The 22,034-nt window shown below is 42.5% G+C and overlaps 2 protein-coding genes across 7 annotated transcripts in view; one reads left to right on the top strand and one right to left on the bottom strand.

The window, feature by feature from the left end:
• Positions 1 to 3,683, top strand: part of LOC142902294 (transmembrane protein 132C) — a 167,413-nt gene extending 163,730 nt beyond the window's left edge. The window contains exon 9 of the mRNA XM_076047218.1: positions 2,304 to 3,683. Within this exon, the coding sequence (XP_075903333.1) occupies positions 2,304 to 3,482 (1,179 nt within the window). The 3' untranslated portion in view covers positions 3,483 to 3,683. The remainder of the gene's footprint in view (positions 1 to 2,303) is intronic.
• Positions 1 to 22,034, bottom strand: part of slc15a4 (solute carrier family 15 member 4) — a 45,496-nt gene that overhangs the window by 2,418 nt on the left and 21,044 nt on the right. For 2 of the 6 annotated variants that reach the window (XR_012929071.1, XR_012929070.1), the window contains exon 9: positions 3,512 to 3,638. The exons of 2 other annotated variants lie outside the window; for them this stretch is intronic. Coding sequence is in view for 2 of the 4 variants with exons in the window: in XM_076047220.1 (XP_075903335.1) it covers positions 14,135 to 14,286 (152 nt within the window). In the remaining 2 variants the exon portion in view is untranslated. Of the gene's footprint in view, positions 1 to 3,415; positions 3,639 to 12,350; positions 14,287 to 22,034 lie in introns of those variants that run through there. 2 more of the 6 variants (XM_076047222.1, XM_076047220.1) reach the window with 2 other exon arrangements.

Below are 22,034 nucleotides of genomic sequence, written 5' to 3'. Positions count from 1 at the left end.
TGTTTTACCTCAGTTTTGACACATGCAGCACCAGGGGTTGCGTAACCTGGAAATAGCTATATGGGAAAATAATTCCTCTGAGAATTTAGCCTAAAGCATCAACTGTACACTTTGATCTGCCTCCTGTTGCAGCAGGGTGGGGATATGCAAAAATGGTGAACAACTACGTGAACAATTTTTATTTTTAAAAAGGAATAATAAAATATGAGATGTATTTCTTATGACTAAAACAACTGAAACACTGTGGGAAGTTAACAAATTTACACATATTTACTGTAAGTGCATCTTGGAAAGCAGGATGAATTCCCTTACTCGTGTTATTGAATTCATCTTTTGATATTTATCAGTGGTTCTCACTGTTTTTGCATTTCTCCTGGGACATGACACTGGGGCAGGAATTCCATTTCCCAACGTTTGATTAGAATTAAAACAGAAGAGCTTAAAACAGACAATCATGATGACGGCCATGATTGATAGATTTAAACACCAGTGATTATCTAAAAGATTCATTAATCCTGCTATAATGAGGGCAGTGATTTTGTGTTTTACAGCACTGATTATTTTCTCTGGATGACACGCATTTAATTAGAAAATTGTATTTACGTCTTTGTTTGTACAATACTGTATATTTTTAAAGAATAGAAAGAAGTACTTTGCACCTAATATCAAGAATTCATTGTTGATTGCATTTCTCATCACTAACATCCTCTGACTTCACAATCATGCATGTGTATGTGTGTGCGTGCCATGCGGAACCTTCTTAACTTGCAGGCTTGGAAGCCAGAGCGTAACCGAATGTGTTTACTTGCGGAAGTTAATAGAAATGGAAGCTTAGGTGAGAACATGTAACAGCAATGCCGCCTCTTCTGTAGCAGAAATATGAGTCACAGGCGAAATCATGTTCTGCTGTGCTTTGCTTTGGCTTTTTGCTGTTGTGGCCTCTTTGATCTGTCCATCAAGCTCGTTGCCCCCCCACCCCCCTGTCAACTCTTTCACTTTGACTTCAAGTCAGAAAATTTGGAACATCGCGCACCTCCCCATGAACATATCTACCTGCAAAGTGAAATGGTTAGCAGACAGAAATGTTCTCTAAATACTCAGGGACCAGTCAAGACTTTTTGTGTGTAGTTAAAATTAGGCTGGGCCGGACTTTGAAGCCATTTAATTAGCGCAAGCAGAAGAATTAAAAGGATTTGCCGGCCAAAGTTTGTCTGATTCTGCTACAGTGAGTGTGGTGTGCTCCTTTTCTGTTTTTTAGCATCGGACCTTTTTCCAATTGACCAGTCAGTGAGCGAGCAGTCAAAGTGGTAGCATATCAGAAGACGCATCAGAAACTGTTAATTGTGTGGGAATTATTATGTCGTCATTTACAATGAAATGATTGTATTTTAAGGTAGGCTGTTGAGGTATAAAAAAAAATAACTCTATCTCTCAAGTCTGGGATAAACGACGAATACTATCATCTGAACAGAAACTGTTCTTCCAGGCCAAAGCCAAGAACAGGAGATAGTGGAGCCTGCAAAGAGCAGCACCGTGGACACTCGATCTGGGTTTAGTAGGATGAAAAGATTTGACATTACTTGTCAGTTCCCAGTGAAAGCACAAATTGCTGCAAATTGTCACAATGACGTGGTGGTGTGCTAGTCAGCGCTGTTGCCGCTGACAAGAAGATCCTGGGTTCAATTCAGTACTGGCTAAGAATTGGTTTAGATTTAAGTTAATGTATTACATTAGCAAGTTAAGATGTTTACCCTAATATTCCTGTACTACACTTAAAACAGTATGTCTCCTGATAACCTTTCTGTGCCTTAAGTTCACCTACATCGACATCACGTCCAACGGAAGTGTCACCCTTGAAGAACAACAAGCTGCCAGTTTATGACAGGACAACAGAGAGCCAATTACTGTCTGCAGTCACAGAGAATGTGGAGAATAGCCTCAAATAGCCTAATGTGCTGATCTTTGGTCTGTGGGATGAAGCTGGAGTGTCTCTAGAGCCCAAGCAGACAGAGTGAGAAGATGCAAATGTCACAGAGAAAGGCCACCAGTTGGAACTTAACTGACAATCTTCTTACTCATGTGCTTGCATGCTCACAATTGTCCATAAATCCAAAGATGACATCCACCACTGTCCTTTCCGAACCACTGCACCACCATGCTGTAAACATTGGGCAATGCTTTAAAACAATGTATATTTTATCTTGCAGTACATTTCCATTTAGCAAGACGATATGCAGGTGCTTCTGTATTTTTAACGTTAGCTAGTATTTCTTTTCTCACGTACCGTTGTTGTGTTTCCACAGGAGGCCTTCATCAGTGCCTGGCTGCAGTTCAGCGATGGCTCCGCTGCTCCTCTGGACATGTACAGTCCAGACTCTTTTGTCCTGACAGCCACCTCCTTGAATCAGGAAGTAGTGACAGCCAAACAGCACCCCTCTTGGAAATGGCCCGTCATCGTGACAGAGGCGGAGGGCCAAGGCCAACTGGTCAGGCTGGAAATGACCGTCTGCGAGGTCTGCCAGAAGTTCAAGCGCCGCAGCATCCTGACGGCGGGGAGCTGCAACGTGAGAGTGAAGTTTGGCCAGGGCGACACCTTGAGGGGAGGGAGCAACGACTATGGCCCCGATGGAGATGACATGGACAACAGAGGTAGACTTCCCCCTTCTCAGGACCGGACCGGGCTCGACACAAACTTTTTTCATCTCACATACAGCTCCATCTCTGACATGGAGGATGGCGTATCGAGAAGAGCCACCACCACCAGAAGCGCCATCATGCGCAGACCCAGCGGAGACAAGCTCTCAAACGATGGCAGCCAGAACATGCCCGTAGACTTTGCCGACTTCCCGCCACAAGTAGACCTCCCTCGTGGACGCAACATGGGCGACGACCTTATCCATAGTGCCCGAGGCCTCACAGACCTGGAGATTGGCATGTATGCCCTCCTTGGAGTTTTTTGCCTGGCGATCCTCGTCTTTCTGATCAACTGCATCTCCTACACCCTGAAGTACCGTCACAAAGAGCTCTCCATTGAGGGCCAGGAGAACATGAACCACGCCCATGACTGGGTGTGGCTGGGCAACGAGGCAGAGCTGCTGGAGAGCCAGGTCAGCCTGTCGCCCCAGCAGGAGGAGCAGACCTCCATGATGGACTCGAGCAGCGCACTTGAGGAGGGCACCCACTTGCTGAACGGCAGCTCGGCCCAAAAGAACGTGCAGGGCCAAGTGCACCGGGCGGCCGACATGAGTTGCGTTGCCAAGGACGGCAAAGGAGACTCGCCCACCACCAAGAGAAAACGAGTGAAGTTCACCACATTCACCACCATCCCTTTGGACAGTAGCTACCCCACTGTTAACACACTGACTGGATGCCACAGCCAGGACATCAAGTGGGTGTGCCAAGACATGGAGCTTGGGGAATCCAAGGAGCTTCGCAATTACATGGAAAGGCTAAATGACAATGCGTTAAAAGACTTGGCATAATGTACCATGTGCTCTTGGAACAAACTCACCCTTATGCCTTTGAGAGGGACAGTGGGTTAGGACACAGACTCGACCACTAGTTGATAAAAGGGCGGAAGTCGTACTTCTGAATCATCTCAAACTGCCAAAGGGTCATCAAACTGAAGAAGGATCGTCCTGTTTTTGGATGAATCGACAACGACGACAACAACAACAACAACATCAACAACAACAAAATACAAAAAACAAATATGTTACTGACTGAAGACACTGAGTGTTCTTTTTTTTCATCAAGTGACACCTTCTTAATCATCATTTGATTGCTACAGCCTCAGAACTGACCTGCAGCAACTACCTGTTATCTCCTGACAATATGTAGATTTTAAAATGAACAATAGAATGATTAGGTAGATGTTCTGAATGCGTGCGCACATACAAATGGTTTTGGAAGTTTTTAACGCTTTGGATATTTCTATGTCAGATACGTATCGTGTGGAAGAGTCCTGGAAAGGCTGGCAGACTTTTGTGCATGTCGTTGGGGAAAAAAACAAAGAGGGGCACAACTTTCCAGTTCATTCTCATCCTATTTCATGCGGCAAACAACCTATTATGTATGTATCAAACTGTCTCCAAAGCGTTGTATTGTTGCTCTGTATATTGTATTTTCATAACATTTAAAAAAAAAAAAAATACACAACAATATCAAGAGCACAGTGTCACTAGCTATTCATTTCTCAAAAGAAGGTGGGGGGTGTGGGGGGGGGGATTGCCACGTAGACCTACACTTCATCAAGGGCATTTCATTAGAAAGTCTGTTGCCACAAGCTACACAGTTTCGCCACTTACACCGTCTGGGGGAAGGAGGCAATGACCAGTAACGCTCTCATCTCGCCTATTAAATCGCATCACCATGACATGACGACCAGAGTATATGGGGTTTTTAAATTAAATAGCTGAATAACATGATAATGTGACATTTCCGGCTACTGCCGCCTCTGTTTAAAGTTTGGTGAGCTTTGACGAAAATACCAATTAAGGTGTCGTTAACCTGTGCCCCATCGCCCGTGGGAAAAGAGTACTGATAGAACAGGGGAGAAATATTCTCCCTCTGCCTCTCCGGGAGTGGGTGTGAAGAAACAGAGATGGCTGTAGGTGAAAGGTGGGAAACATTTTCCTTTAGGAAATGGACCTTCCATTATTCAGATAATTGCGCAAATAATAATCATCTCTGGAAACTTCCCAAACAAAGGCAGTGGGCTGAAAAATTGCATTTCCTTCAGAGAACGTTATTACCATCACAGTAGTTTGGGCTGATTGGGATTTTTTTTTCTTTTCTGTCTGTTATTATTTTCCATCAAGTAGAGAAATAGCCACATTATGTTAACTGTAGCTGCGGAGTGTGGATCAGATTGTTAATCGCCCCCTGCTTGCATTATCGGCCTGGAAGGAGAGGGGTGAGATGCTTCAGCAAACAGTGGGACTACCTCCAGTGTAATTAAGGCTGCCATTTAGATGAACCGGTTATGTTAGCAGCACTGGATGAAGTCTCCAAACATTAGTGGCTTTTGCGCCTTGGTCCCTCGAATGCTTAACAATCCCGGTGCAGGAATACACAAAGACACTCGAGTCCTATTATGTTAAAGTTTAAAAAAGATTGTTGCAGTCCCGCCACAGTAAGTACGTCAAGCATTAGCCCATCGCAGAGAAATGTTTTTAATTTGTAGAACAATAGTGATTTGACTAAAGAGCAAAGTCACTGTCTTGAAGTTGAAGGCTACAATCTTACCTCCAAAGTTGAGGTCAACTCTCATATTAAAAACTGGGACATTGGGATAAAGTCTCAATTTTTTTCTCAGTCTAACAGTATTGATCAGCTGGTATTGATTCTGTTGTTTTGACTAGATGGAGGATTTGCTATTTAGCACCCGCCTGGCATCGGCTGACTGTACGGAGAAGAAATTTGGATGACGTTGAATCGTGGATGATGTTGAGTCTGCTGATTGTCGGGACAACCGACAAACAACCCTAAGGGGTGACAGTATCGCAATGCAGGGTGGCATTTCCAACATTTTCACATTGAAGGCTATTTTCACTCGGTACAATTCTCCTTGTAGTGAGAATCCCATATCACTACTGCAGGGGTCACCAACCTTTTTGGCACTGAGAGCTACTTCATGGGTCCGGAGCCGTATGAAGGGCTACCAGTTTGCTAGATTCTCCTGAAATAACAAACTCTCTGAGTTATATATTATTGTTAATGATACTCTTCTATGTGAAGACACTTGTTGAGCTCATGAGTTCCAACGGGTCTGCGGGCTACTCATGAGGTCCTTGGGGGCTACCTGGTGCACGCCGGCACCACGTTGGTGACCCCTGCACTACAGACTTGGATTTAAGCCCAACTGAGCACACGTGGGTTTAGCTTGACTGACCAATACAACCATATTGCCACGAGTCCTAATTGAACGGTGGGAAGCCAATCCACTGCCACAGGTGACAGGTATCATCTAACTTCGCAAACCATGAATTCGATATCAAGACCTCGCAATTTCAGGGAAAACTTCCTTTTGAACTCACTCACTTCTCAGTTGTTAGTTTTGACCCTTACAAATGTGACATAGTGACAAAGGGAAACGCACAAGCTTTCTACTGATACTGGATTCAGTTCTAATAAAAAAGTGGCATCAGTGATACTGTCAACTAAACATGAACGTTCCAAACATTTTTTTTTGGCAAGCTTTCAAAATACAATTTTGTATTTTACCTGCACATTGTGGTATATAACATTTAGTGAATAAAACTTGACAATCATTGGTTGCATTGCTCTTTGGTGGAAGATTTTTTTTTTCTGCAGCTAATCATATATTATATGTATACATTAGCCCATCAATCAATTTTCTTTCGCCACTTCTCCTGCACTCAGTGTCACAGGCGGGCCTGATGCCAATCCCGGCTATCTTTGAGCAAAATATATTCAATGTACACATTTCTAAAGACACTCCTGAATAGGGAGTATCTGTACTCTATGAAAATAGCAAAGAAGATCTGCTAAATAGGGCTCAGCTTAACTCTATTACATTTTTGAACATGTATATAACACTGATAAAGCAACCTTCAAAACTGAATAAACATTATTCACCAACTACAGTCAGATCTGGAATTTAGAGAAAATAAATATGTTGGATTTATTTTTCTTCTGTCAAATTTTTATATTTTCCATCGCCCTCGTGGTCAACTAAAAGAGTTAGTCAATTTGTTTTGAAATTTCTCTTTCCCTCTTATTTGTTGTACATTATTTAGTGTAACCAGTAGTGCCAATGGTACACCAGGGCAGAACAATTCTGACTGTTGGCTATAGTAGCGGATGCTATTAAAGTGTCATTAATATACCAGTAATGATCGCAATGATCGGCGTTGAGCAAAAAATGCATTCACAACGCGTTCACACATCCAGGGTCTATAGCTCCATGTAGGAGGACCTGTAAAGGTGAAGGAGCAGCAAAACTGGAGCAGAAGAAATATTGAAATAGTAACCGCAGCAGCAACAAAGGACAAAAGTGTTAGCAATAGAGGAAGAGAGGGAAGGTTCACCGGAGAACCCCCCGGCAGGCTAGGAATCCAGCAGCTTAGGGTTGGCTCATACATCCCGCACTATAAACTTTATCAAAGACTATGGTTTCAAGATGACTTTCAAATAAGGAGCGAGTGTCTGCTTTCTGAACCCAGATGGGAGCCGATTTCACAGCAGAGTGACTGAAAGATCTGCCGCCTATTCAATTTCATAGGAAGCCAGACCAGGGGGGGCAATACTGTAGAAATGTGATCTGTTCCCCCTAAGTTTAGAGAACACAGCAGCGTTCTGAACCAAGTGAAGGGTCGTATTGGGGCAGCCAGATAGGAGGGAATCACAGCAGAACAGAATAGGTCCAATTTTGGCATTAGTACCTAATGCAGTCCTAAAGGTTGGGGAGGAAAATAACATATCCAACATCTATCAGTGTTGACTTTCTGAGGTGCTCAGAACCGAGTACAGGAACCTTGGTTTTAGTTTGAGTTTACTACCAGAAACATACTTGCCATGCAGACTTTTATGTTCTCGTGTTTCAAGCATAACTAAGAGTAGTTTGGTCTGGCCAAAATTTGTTGGGTATAATCAGTGAAAATTCACATTGGACCAACAAATAACTTTGCCTAAGGGATTAGGATGAAAAGTGTTTATCCAAGTACAGACCTTTGTGGAACTCCATAACTCACTTTTCTGTTAACGAATGATGTTATTGACATTTCAGCTCCACATTGGTTCAGCTGTGAATGTGAATGCACATAGAGTATATTCCATATGCTGGCAGGTTAATTAGAACTGTTTTGAAGTCTGTGCGTTAAGCTAAGCTAACAGTCCTGAGTACCTTCAGAACGTGACAAAGTGCTCAGTCTACTCCCATGCTCGTGGTAAAGCAAAATTGTCTAAAAATTCTGTCTTCAATTTTTAGACAATTGAAGACTTGAAACATGCTGGCACTAAAACCACCCCCTCATTTGTCTCTGTACCTTAGATTTTGTGTTATGTTTCTTTTTTCAAGACAATGGTTTTCCGTTACCTTCTTGACATGAAAAAACGAGCATCGTCTCTTTACCTGCTCCATTCTGAAATGTACTACTGCAGAGGGTTCCTCTGTGATTATCCTGTCGCTGTGGCCCTATTGGTGGCTGCAGGGAATTGAAGCAGGGTTCATGCGCGGTGTGTGCACTGGGACCACGGCTGTGGAGCTCAGCCTGTGGACTGTGAAGGGCGAGGAGCGAGCGCCGGTATTGGCCTGGGAGGGATTCAACTGTCAGACTCAAAGGCCATGATTGATGGAGGGTCCACTCTAATTAAAACACCACCGCTACTATTTGCAGGTATCGTCATTGGCTTCAACCTATTCAGGTATGGAAACATAACTATGCAGCCCATTAAGGAGCCTTCATATACACCCCCTTAGGTCTCACTCTTTTATATCTGTTTGGATGTTGGGAGGGAGATATAATGATTGCATTCGGTTTTGTTCTTTCAGCATGGTAACTCAAGACTCGTTTCTTTTGGCCTTGAAGTCTTGGCTTCCCTAAAAGGGGGAGGAAAAGAAAAACTTTCCCCAGGCCTCCTTCATAAATGGATTTTTAATTAAATTGATGATGTGAGACCAACAAACTCTCGCTAATGGTTGGCTGTGCTCCCTGTGGTCCTAATATGCTGGGTCTGTGTTGGAAATTTCCAAGTGATTATTCGCTGCTTGATTTATGTTGCTTCTTTTAAATTTCATTTCTAAATCACTCCACCATCGTTTTTATGCACAAATATACTGTCGCAGAGGAGAGAGGGAGGAGTTCCAGGGGTCAGCCTGGTGTTCTGTTCCGACTGAGTCCTCCAGATGGAACTTAAAGGAACCAAAGCCAGCGCTGTTCATTAACCAAGGATCTGTGCCAAATCTGCATAGTAAACCATCTCCCACTTGACTGGGATATATATCCCAGTTGGAAGTTGAACAGTAATACAAAAAAAAAGCAAACAGGGATGTTGACGCGAAGACTTGATGTATATTTCCTGCTTCACAGTCTATTCTACATGATGATGGAAAGTAAGGGAAACATGACACCGTTTTGTGCCAAGCCGTGCAGGATGGTTGTAGTCTGAATTATTTGTGTTGCAATGTATTAAACTATTGCTAATTTGAGCTGCAGGCTTTCCCGAGTCCAGGTGCTTTCGGTATTCGGGGTCTCATTTTCATCAGCAGTGCAAAATTAAAGTACATGTTACCTGACTTTGTCTGTTTATTATTATGTTATTATGACATAGGAAATAGAGTTACTCTGAATCATTGACAGCTAAAGTGATCAAAGTGTCTCAAAAGCATATGCCTGGACAAGGATTGTCCCTGAATGTGAGACATCATTTCTCTACCAGAGGAAGATTTCTATTTCTTTTAGCTGTACTTTTTACATTGAACTAAAATAAAACTTCAACCCTCCAAGGAATGCGATGTTCCAGAGGTTGAGACAAAATCCAAAGGTAGGGACAAGTTTGCGCTTGGTGGACCCTTTTTTGACAGTGCATTGTGGCTCTGTGCATCCACTCATGTCAAATAAACATACAGTATTGGCCAGGGAGTTAAAGGTGGACGGCGCCGTGTGCTGTGCTGTGGGACAGTGCACACACTTTTTCCTGCATGCAGGAATAATAAAAGCAGGATGTCAAGAGGCGATTCGGCTACTCCTGGTATGAGGTAGAAGATTTATCTTAATGCCTGTCCTGTTTTATGGGAGTCTTGCCATGTTCTGGACAAATAAGAAGCTTAAAACCACAGGCACTGCACATAACAAAGGGTGCTGCTGTAGTTCCAAATGGTGGCCTGCTGAGGTGAAACTTCAGGTTTTGCACTGACTATCAGTCTAAATGGACAAGCTGTGGTCTGGCTTACCAGATACATGTGCCCCCAGGAAGTAGGGAGCTTAACATTTTAGTTGATTTTCTTTCCTGCCCATGTTCCCAGACTTAAATGTTGACGGCGCTTCAGAAACAGCCATCATCCTGTCTGCAGCCAGTCATTTGGAGTCTTGGGTTCGAACATCTTCACTAAGCCCTGCCCCCAACACAGTTGGCTAAGAAAAGATAATTAGGTCTATGTAAGTTCAAAGTGATTTGCCATTTGTCTCGTCTCTACTGAACAATGTGTCTTCACAAGCTTATCTTAATTAACACGCAATGATAACTTCTAATCCGCCAATTACTGGACGAAATATCTTAATTTCCATCTGCCAGGCTCTCATTCCACAGGTAATACTGTGTAAGACGATTAAAAGCGACTCGCTTTCTGTATATTATCTTTCAATCGCACATGGCTCCGAACATGAGACGAACCAGATTTGAGTTAGCATTGTTCCATGATGACTAGCATCCATCCATTCATTTCCTGTTATTGATTCTACTGCACTCGGGGGTGGTGGGATGTGGGGGAACTGGAATCTACCCCAGCTGATTTTGGGAGAAGGTGAAGTCACACCTTGGACAAGTCGCCAATTTATCACAGGGCCACATGGAAAGACAAACAACATCACACACTCAACCCAATGGGGTCAACCCGTGACACTGCTGTGAGGCAACTGTGCTAATCGTCGCACCGCGGTGTCACCCTGAGTAAGCTCCGTTTTATAAAAACTTTGAAATAGCTTTTGCTGTTTTCAGGACAAATCATTAATTCTCCATTTTTGCAGACAATGCTGGTCTGCATTTAAAAACTGGTTTCATCAGCATGCATTTGACAACAAACAAACAAAAAATATACTCAACACCTCATGAATATACTGTAACTAAAGCTAAAAACTTCCAATTGATTGAGAAACCATTCACAGACTTTTGAATTTCAATCCCATAGTGTCGTACTGGGACAGGGTTGGTTTCATGCATAATTTTGAAAAATCAAGAATTATAAATACACAACACACAAACATTCAAGCTTTAGTCTTAAGGAATGGCGTATGGTATGTCTATACCAGACATGATACAGTGCAATTGGAGGGGAAAGTTAAATAAAATTAAAGTGGAACACTTCTCCCTCTTAGCGTCATATTTCCATCATATTCATCATTATTATCGTTACTGTGTGCCATAATTAACCTATATATATGAGGTTTCTTAAAAAAAATACTCACAGTTATGCAAACTAATACAAAATACCCAGTTGCAGCATTGTGAAAAACACATCAAACAGCACGATAAAAATGTCATTGTGAAGTTAATGTAATGTTGAGCAGTATCTCGGTTTGAGCTCGTTGCGGGGCTAAGTGAGAAAACTGACAGATAGCTACTGGCCTTGTACTTACACGTGCATGCAAGTGCTATAAGTATGCATATAAACATGAACAAAAATGGTGGGTGGGATTTAAGCATAAACCGTTTAAGTACATCAAATGTAATGAATTCAAATAAAACTTTATGTAACAACAATCAAGCAACGCTGATCGCTCAAACGCAGTGCCTGCGCTCGAGCCGCAGTTCAGTGGCGTGTACGTATCGGCCTGGCCGTTGAGATGACTGCAAAAAAATAATAGGGTATAATTGTGAGGGTGGTTCTCTGTGGGAAGGATGTTTTGCCAAATCTAAACAGACTTAGGCAACAAAACGATTGCGTTGTTGCCTTGCGATTTGGTCTTCATATAACTGCTCGGATGCGCCAGAAATCTTTCGAACCCGAGAAACAAGCCGCCACACTAGAATTATGACCCGCGGGCACTATGTTGGTTTCAGACATCAAGCTGTCTGCTCAGTCGTGGCTGTACGGGCTCCCTGACTAAATTAAAGAGGAAATGGCCTTCTGCGAGACCTGCGAATACAACTTAGCATAATAATAATAATAAATAAATAAAAAAAGATCTGTGGCGATGATGACATGTTGATTTCAATCTGTGTCTGATGAAACTACGAAGAAATATGCTGCTTTCAGAAAAAAAGCAGAGGAGGGAAAAAAAAAAAAAAAAAGTGCCCACCTCTGCAACCTTTCTCCTAACAGCCAACCGCAGGGTGTGCTTTTTGTCATATAAATAATTTACGCATTCCACTTTGAGTTTCCCTGAGGTTCGGCAAATTAAGTGTCCTCATCATAAACGCTTCTGCCTTGCGTTAAAGGCACAATCTGAAAAAAAAAGAGAGAAGAAAATCAAACGTAAACAGCAGGAGGACCACAGCCTCTCCTCACTTAAAACTTATGTGGTCAGATGCTTAAAAGATTTGTTATTAATAATTCAGTAATAAGGAGTACTCGCTGGCATGTACGTATTTGAAATGAAATAATAAAACTTCTCCCTCAGAGAAGGACGACCAAGTGAAATGTAGCAGGAATTAAACACAACAAGGGGTATAATTTTCTCGACTGTATTAATGAGCAACAAGTACCATGACGTTACACAAGGCTCGAGAAAGATTTACAAGGCATTAAATACACTTTTAATAGCTGAAAACGCATAACTGTTGGTTTTGAAGCACGGTTACAGAAGACAATTTTCGAGAAATCCCTCATAACATTCTCTTCATTAGAACTGAGATGACGAAGCAAAACAGGCATTTATTATCAGACCTAATTAAACATACCGAGCCCCGCCCCCGCGAAAACACAAACAAGAAAAAAAAAAAAAAGGGAAAAAAAAAGTATCAAGTAAGCTAAACCGCTCGCTCTCCATGTGCTATGACGAAAGGGAATTTTGAACTCCCAAAGGCAGTTTCACATTTTTTTTTTTTTTTAGCAATTATTTTAGTCTATTGTTCGGGCCCTGAGTTCGCTTGTATTCATATATATATATATATATATATATATATAAATATGAAAATAGTCAGTACCTTACGCCCAAACAATTTCACAACGTAGGAAACAAAGAAACACGCAAAACATCCACCAAACCGTACTAATAAATAGCACAAAAACATTTTTTGGAAACACTACAAAGCCTGAGGGTTTGTGCAAAAAAAAAAAAAAAAAGGCTCCTTAGAAGGGCGTACAAACACAATCAAATGGGAATTTGAAATAAGCACTATTAATGATAGATCTTTTTGGGGGATAAAGCAATCTTTATCTAAAATGACCCATTTGCAGCCATTCCTGCGTTTTCCTGTGTGCAACAATGAATATTAAACTACGGCTTGGTTTTAAAATCGCAGTGGCGATGAAAACACCAATAAGAACGAGGCACATGAAGAAAAAAAAACAACAAAACGGAGTGGTGATTGGTGTGGAAGCTGGACACCTCAAACCACAAGGAGAAAAGTACCACATTGCATTTTTTCACAATTTTGCACCATGACCTCCCAAGGATAGATTCGAAAGGTTTGCTGTAATGCTGTTGCGCCTTTGCAGTTTGACCGGAATTTGAAAGTAGCAGAAAAGGTTTAGAGGGGGTGGGGTGGGGTGGGGGGGGGGTCAGAGCATTTAAACATAAGACGCTGGCAATATGCAATGCTGTTTGAGGATTTAGAACATTTATGGATTTATTCAAGAAGGAAACAAAAAACACGAGGCGAGAGATCTTTACGTCTCCCATTTTGAAGGCCTGTTTTTTTTTTTTTTCTGAGGCCGAAACCGCCTCGCCTTTAAGCAAATTCTCCATTCAGTGCATCGCAACCATGTTACAGCGTATGGCTTGCCCACCACAGGTAACTGAACAAATTCAGATACGCAGACGAGCACATAAACGCGCGAGTACTCGACATTGTCGGTGAACAGTGATTATCGCACCACAGTCAAAAGGGTCCGTTCGAAAAAATAGCACTTTGTGAGTTCATCTTGAGGAATTTACCATTAAAAAAAAAATAAAAAAAAAAAATCACTCATTTACTTGAAAAGTACCTAAAGGATTTGACGGCACCACTCCTGAGGTCAATTGCAAGTGATCGACACAAGGCAACAAGAACTTCTCACCGAGGAGAACGGAAGGACTGCATACTGTGGATCAGCGGTACCTGTGCAACTACATAGTGGTTTTACAAAATATTCACCATTTGTTTTTGTTTTTTTTCCAAGACACAGTCTAAACATTTAAAACTTGTCATTTAGCTTTTGTTTTTTGTTTTTTGAGAGTAAAGGCATTTACCGATGCCCTCTTTGCCACCTGTGTGGACTATACTGTACGGAGACATTTTTCCACATGTATCAAGAAGACACAGTCCTGTGCCTCTGGTATCCTGTCCGGACCTTCTGCTTATCGTACTTGACAGAGACGATGAGGAACACGAGCAGGGTGATGCCCTGAATCCCTGCCAAGAGGAAGAAGTAGTAGTCCAGATGGCAGTCGTTGATGTTACCTGGAGAAACAGAAACGAGGGCACTGTCAGAAGAAGAAGAAGAAGCAGTCTGTGCGAAGGAAAAAGTGAGAGTTGCAGCTTTTCTTTTCTTTTTTTTTTTGGTTTTGCAGACTTCTTCTTCATCAAAAAAAAAACAGTACGCAAGTTCACTTTGCTAGCAAACGCGTCACGCTCCTTTGAACGGCGTGAAAGGAACCCGGCTGGCAGAGCGCAGTTCTGTCAAGCATCCAGCAGCCTCTTTATTTTTCTTCCCTCTGCACCGCAGCCTGAAAGCTCTGAAGGTTGAGACGACTGACCCCACTCTTCACGTTGATGCCACAGTGGTCTGCCGATGATACTGGGACGCTTTGAGGTGTGATTCTAGCGAGTAAGTAAGTCCCTGAAAGGATGATTTGTTGCTCATGGGACAAGTTGTTATATATAAAAGGAGGGAAAGCGACTTAGTGCGAGTCAGACCGTTTGACCGCGAGGAGGCTGACAGACTTGTCAAGTTTCGAGCCCTGAGAAACGCCATCTTTTGCCATTTCGGACTCACTTTTCCCCAACTGGCTCTCGGAAATTGAACCGGCAGCCACCAAGCTCATCTCCTCGGCGTTTGCCCTCATTCAGCGGAGGAGCTCGAGAGGGCAGCAACAAATCCTGTTTTCCTCTCACCTGAGCTGGAGTTGGAGTTGGAGTTGCACGAAGGGCAGAGCCGCGGCGTGCAATCACCCTCCGCGGTTCAAGAGCGGAGACGACCGAATTGGCATTAGAGGAGCTTTTGTCCTCTTGACCATGTCAGGCGGACCCACCGGCCAATTGACTTTGCACCGGATGGCGTGCGACGAGCAGCCGCTGGAGGAGGTATTTCGGGGTCGCGCCGCAACGCCGACGGGCCGGCTCACAGTCAGCAGACGTGGGATTTTAATCTGCTCCTGCAGCAGCGCATAGGAGAGCAGGGCCTTTGGTTTACGTGACGAGCAGCATGTAAGGAACAGAGCGGGGAAGACGTGCAGCTTGCGTTTTTTTTTTTTTTTTTTTTCCTTCTTTCCAATAAGTTGATGTGTAAAGCCCCAGAGCTATCTGCAGTGATCCTATTAGCGTCTCCATGAGGAGCTGTCACCGCGAATCCCGAGTCAAGGAAAAGAAGCAGGCAGCCTTGATTATAATTAGAAATGGTTGCGACTGTCAATTCAATTTCTGCCTTCTCGCGCTCAAGGGGAGTGGTACTTGCGTACAAGTCTCATTACATGAATTACCGGTCAATTTACAGTTAACACCCTCCTGGAGTCAACCTGCGCCTTCGGCCGTCCGCGCCGACGACGCTGACTGCGATAACATTGTGAGCGGCCGCGCCGACGAATGCAAAACGCTGTTCAAACAGAGGGGATGACCTTGCTGCGGCTGTGTCAGCGAGGCAAGCTGAGCAAATGGCTTGGACGTGCGGCGACAGGGCGTTGCATAGAAAAACAGGGAGGAGACTGAAAAGAAAAAAAAAAATGAAATAAAACGACACCTTTTCAATATCGCCGTAACAGTCGGAGCTACAATTCTCGGGATTATTGGGACAGAAGCTGCCAATTACTGGGATTCATTTGGAATTGACTGTAAAGAAAGAAAAACTTTACAGCCACAAGAAAAGCAATCCAGACTCCTGTTGACTTGCACAGAACCAGACTGATGTAAACAGATGCAAAAAGGTAATGATGATGAATCAGCTTGTTGATTGATCCTCTCAGATGAGAAATTTCACAGGCCGTCACCGTCCGCGGCCCAAAGCCTTGATGTGCTGTGACAGGCTACAGGCTATTGTATTGACTATTTTGTTGATTTGTTTGTATTTTTCTATAAATACAGGCAAACTCACACAGAAGGCTTGATGTAAAAACAAAAAAAACAAAACAAAAACAAAACCATCCGTCTCTAAGTTAAAATAACAGTAAGTAACCTAAAACACAAATGCAGGTTTAACATTTAAATAAAAAATACATAACAGAAAAAGAAAGAAATCCAGTTCATTCTTTGTTATTATCATTTGTTGTATATAGCTTGACATTTAATTGAGATTATCTTTTCTGAAAAACATTTGTGAAATATTAACAATTGGGTTTAATGGGGTGGTTATTTCTTTTCTTTCTTTTTTTGCAATCCTACCGAAAGCAACTGGGGATTGTTTGGTGGAAAAGCACAAGAGGGGTTGTGCAATTCTTTATTGCTGTGGAGTTTATGGTAGGACAATTGGGGGAAATCCTTTTTTTTTTTTTTCCAGGATGATTAAACTACAAGTGTTGTATTAGCCTTTAAAAAAAAAAATCCACTAAGCATTTGTAAGGCGTCGATGTAAACAAACAAACCAAAAAAACAAACAAACAGATGACTGGATAAGTTTTCTGACTATCGCACTCAAAAGCAGATAATTAGATTCATCACTGCCTGCTGAGCCTGATAGCAACAGCCGCAGGCTGCTTCTGATTGAGCCCGTGGTGACAGACCAAATCCCCATCACGGTCACGGCGCGGTGCAGTTTTTAACAAACAAATTTGCCAGAACCAGTTGGGAAGAAAGCATCATAATTTCCCCACTGAGTCTTCAGTCGGTGCTGTTTCTTCTTTGTCCCTTCTCATGTAAAAAAACGCCACTTAGTCGTGACAGAAGGGCCACAACAGCAGCATCCACGCCAAATATCAATAGCTCTTGAACAGCTGCTAGTTACTTTCTGTACCCCCCCCCCCTTTTCTTCCTTTGTAGTTTTTGAAGGCAGCTTACGGCGGTGGCTTTCTGCATCTGTGCCAACTAAAAGGATAAGACTTGCTAATGATTACAATCACAGGACTGAAAGCACTTTTATCTGGAGTTTGGCAAGATGCTCGTGATCCAGATGCCTCGCAGAGTCAGAAAACACCTTTCTTCTGGAAAAAGGTTTAGAGGGATTATAAAAAAAAAAATCAAAATTGCCTTTTAAAACTCTTTGAACAGTCTGCATTTCAAACATTTATGACCACTGCTACTACTTCAAACTATCAAAACGAGGGCCGGAGCAGCTTCCTTATCACTAGAATGAATAAACAAAAGTAAACCGTCAGCGAATGGATCTTTGAACGTTGGTGCTCGCACATAGGACGAGCTGCTGGGGTTCCATGTTCAGGCTGAATATGGCGTATTCATTAAATAAGCACAATGAACACCATCCTTGCATGGTCCGGGGGCCAGTGGACTGTGTGGGTGTTTCCGAGCCAAAGTGCTATTAGGGCCGTTAAAGTGGAGTGTAAACTGCAGCAGCATGACGCTTTAATGTACCAGGGGGATATTTGCCTTGCAAACTGCAGTCGATACGATAAATAAAAAACGACAATCAATACAACTCACATCCGCCTCGTATAAGAAGAGGAGGAGGTGATTATCCCAAGTCATTCAAGTAAGTGCTCGCTGCAGAAAACAGAAAACAGCTCATAACGCCGGGCAGGCGCAACCCAGTGCGGCGTTGAACGCACAGTCCTGGCGAGATTCCACACATTGATGACGGAAATGAATGCAATTTAAATGGGGGAAAAAAATGCACCGCCAAAGCAGTTTCATGCAATTATATTTAACTTAATAACTAGTTCAGTTGCTTCACTCCACATTGCACAATTAATGGGATGATTTTATATTCAAGACAGTGCGCTAGATCGGTGATGAAGTGCATTAATGGCTTCCGATAATTAAATGTTCAGTGTAGGAATCACAAGCGATGCGTTTTGTGGTTTTCACACGAAGCCCATGATAGTTTAGGGCAGTGGAAACATGAGGGGTGGCTTTCTTGGTGCGGTTCCCCCGACCAACCAGAGAATGATTAATAATGCCTCGCCACCTTCCCGTGGCTACAGGAATTTAATGAGCTTCAATGAGAAAGTCCTCTCCAGACACCAGAAACCCAAGAATAATACACGCACACCAATAAATCATTGTGCGCTGCTTGACTGACATTCCTGCTTTTACCCCATTCAGTGTGTTAGAAGGTATGTAAATATAAGAGCTGTCAGAATTCATGCGTTGATCGTGATGAGATTAAATACAAGTCACAACGCGCAAATCTTTTTCAACCGCATTTTAATCGCAAGCCCTTTGTCCCTTCCGTCCACCCGTAGTCAGGTCCTCAAGCCGTAGCGCTTTTTCATCGGTACTGCGTCCCGCTAACGTTAGCTGCGTTTACTTTGTGCAATTCACACCACAGTGATGGTGGAAACGAATCACGTACGCACTGAACATCCAGGTACGGCCTCAAATTCCCACAGAGGAGGCACCGCTTTGCCAAAGTACCATTTCAAAGTGTGGGAGTCGCCGCAGACTTGTGGATGAAAGTCCATCCATCCATCCATCCATCCATCTTCTATACCCACTTCCTCCTGCACTCAACAAAAATAAAATAAAAACTGTCTTTACAGGCAAAACTTTGAACACGTAAACCAAAACGCGATTAACCGCAGTTAAGATTGGAAAGTGAGAGATTAATCTCGATTAAAAATGAATCACTTAACAGCTGCGGCTGATATTTTGCTGATGCTAATAAAAAGACAAATCACTGCAGACTGATGGAACAGACAAACCGATTGTCAAGTCACAGTCTCACTCTCATAGCGACCACTGATAAAGAAGCAAGCCGGGGCCTCCCATCCACAACATCTTTACGGTAAACAAATGGACTTGGGCATTAGCTACAAGAAGATTTCAAATAAACAGCTTAGTCACACAGACTGTTCTGTGTTTGTTGCATCACTTCTTTTACGGCAGTATGCAATTGAATATGAAGCTTTGTTTGAAATTAAATGCGTTCTCTCCAGAATATAGTACATGTGTAATGGTACTATTTCATTGGCTTGCTAATACGTATTCCGCCTGCATCTTTTGCTGTGTTAAATGACTGTCAAGCGTCGTGTTAAAAAGGCACAAGAGTCACCGTAAGGACCAACTAGTCACCATCTTTTGGTAGTAGAATTATTTCCTGACATTGTAAGGATGGATGGAAAAATTGTCATTAATAATGACATTTTCTCTTCATTGCTTCTCTGTAAATCTGCACTGGTCCAATGAAGCAGAAACGACTTTGGAAAAAATGAACAGCAGATGTCCAAGCCACTGTCGAAGCAACAAGGCAGACAGTTTGTTCAGTCACACAAAGATAAAGCATCACAGATGTTGTTACGTTATATTACATCATCATCATCTTACTGAGCGAACCTCCAAGTAGCAGCTACTGGTTGTAAAAGATGCCTTAAACTAAAATGGCCAATCATTTTTTTTCTTTTTTTTTTTATACATGATGGCCCTGCATCTTGTAACAAGGTTTTATTTAAGGCCGTATTCTGGGTAACATTTAGGCAATAAATATTGACATTTTATTCAATTCCTTGTCTTTCTTTTAGCCCAAATTCCCATTAAAATAAAAATAATGCCTTACAGACATTTGGAAATGTTATCATCAAACAAAACAGCAGTTTTGACATCATTCACGTCTTTCAAATGGTGCATCCCCAATTGGAACATGCATTAAAAACACTCGAGAAAACAGAACGTTGGGAAAAGAGGAAAACGATTGAACACAAGAAGACAAGACGAGTTGGACCGCTGGAAAACAACAAATTCTGTTTTTACAAGTCAAAAGTTCCAAACTATTTCAACGATAACCCACTGATTACATCACTGGCCCTAATGCCTATAGCAGACACAACGTTTGGAAGGAAAAAGTAAAACGTTGGCCCCACCAGAACACAATAAAATGGAAAGAGTGCAGAATCCTCCACATTAACCATTTCACATTATTGTGTGATAAGGACAGCCGCGTTGATAACACGCTAGCGCTTTACATCCCCTTCCCTGCTTCTTTCAGGATAAATGTGTCTCACCTCATCCTTTACCACAGACAGCTTCATGATCTTGTACATGATTTATTAGGATGTCCTCTGTGAGTGATCAAAGAGCGGCGTTAACTGGTTTGAAACTAGTTACCCTGGCGCCTTGTGATCGCTTGAAATCAGTGGCGGGAACCACACTGTGATGTCACCATCACACGTTCAGATAATTATTTCCCCCCCACTCCCTGTAGTCACCCCGGTGCGTAATTAGAACTGCGGACGAAGAAAGAAACGCTGCGGTGGAATGTAACACGCACAATTGATTCTTCCACGTTGCGCCGTTTCATATCTGCACATTGAAACTTTTTGATCCAGGAACAGAGGGCTGACTGATGTGTCACATTTCTATCAGATCAAAAAAGAAAGAAAAAACCCTGACATTCTGACCCCCATCGAGGTCCTAGCTATTAATCCAGTCGAATGTAGTAATCGTACAGGATATGTCGAGACAATTAGGATTAAAAAAGGATTTAAAAAAATATATACGCAAATCGCAAAACAGTGTGCGCGCCATGGAAGTGTGGCAATAAAAGGGAGAAATGTAGAAATGTTATAAATGTCTGACGTCTGAAATGCTAATTTTGCGCAAGGAGTCCACCTCTGCGATACTCATTAACTCAGGAGAAGCAATAACACATTGTTTGGAAGACACCACGCAGCAATTATTCTGATGGAAGAGCAGGGCATTTAACCTTTTTCAAAACCTCTCTCTGCGCAAGAGAGATTGATAAAGGCAACTGCCAAGAGAATGCTACTCCTGGATTCATTTTCTTTCTTTTTTTTTGTATATTGACATTGTGCAAGGTTTCACTTTAGTAATTGTGCTTGCTTCACTTGGAGTTTACATTAAGTTGAGCACTGCCTCCCTTTTCTTTTCAGCCTCCACACCCGTGGGCCTACTTTGGCCGCCATCCATTTTAAAAAATACTGAAGTCTAATTACAACAGCAAAAAGCTAAACAAGGACTTGCTGTAGAAAAAAAAAACAACAACATTAATGAAGGCCATAAATATTTGCAGGAGAAGGAGACTGACGCTAGCCAATTAGACAGCGTGAGCTTCCATACAGATTTTCCCCGAGTCGGCGGTAAACAATGACACAGACTAGCAGGGTTTGTTGTCAACGTAAAAAACAAACCTGCAAGCCTGCGACGGTCGATCCGGGAGCCACCGCCATCCTGGAGGGTGACACCTCCAACACAACAGATGGGGTCATCTAGCGCTTCAGCCATATAAACCCGTGGGATCATTTTCTCGTGAGTGGGTTCAAGTAAACCATGTGAGTCCAGATGAAACGGGTCAATATCAATTTGGCATTGGAAAATGGATCAGCGGTCTGGACCTTCGGCCCAATGACCCAATGAACCACAGTGCTTCAACGCTCTCAGTGTGGTGAGATCACAGAGGGAATCCATGCGTTTTCAAGCTTTTTAAATATGTGTCGTCCGCAGCTCTTGTCTTACCTGTTTAAAGGTCCAGTGTGTAAAGTTTTCACTGTCACGAGGACTTCTTTTTAAATGGCAGTGCAAGATGGCAGCTAACTAGGAGCAAGACCCTTGCTGTTCCATGTGTGTTCTTATATATCTGAGAACCGTTCTAAGGGTGGGAAAACCATAATTATTTTATTGTACTGCAAGTACACACTTGTATTAATGTATCTATGGACAGTATGTTGTAATGATGATGTAAAAATCTGAAATTAAGCCAAATTTTACACACTGGACTTTTAAACTAAGTAACCGACAAGTTTTGTAAATAGACGCAACATAGCGATTCCGTACAAACGTCGCGTCTCAACGTGGCAAAACTTCGGTTTTCAGGAGGAGCCCTTTCCGAAAGGAAACTTAGGAGTGACATTAAAGGCTTACATTAAAACCCT

The sequence above is a fragment of the Nelusetta ayraudi genome, unplaced genomic scaffold (genome assembly GCF_046127955.1).
Source record: "Nelusetta ayraudi isolate G7.1 ecotype Tasmania unplaced genomic scaffold, CSIRO-AGI_Nayr_v1 ptg000092l, whole genome shotgun sequence".
Classification (NCBI taxonomy): domain Eukaryota; kingdom Metazoa; phylum Chordata; class Actinopteri; order Tetraodontiformes; family Monacanthidae; genus Nelusetta; species Nelusetta ayraudi.
This window is presented reverse-complemented; position numbering and strand designations above follow the sequence as displayed.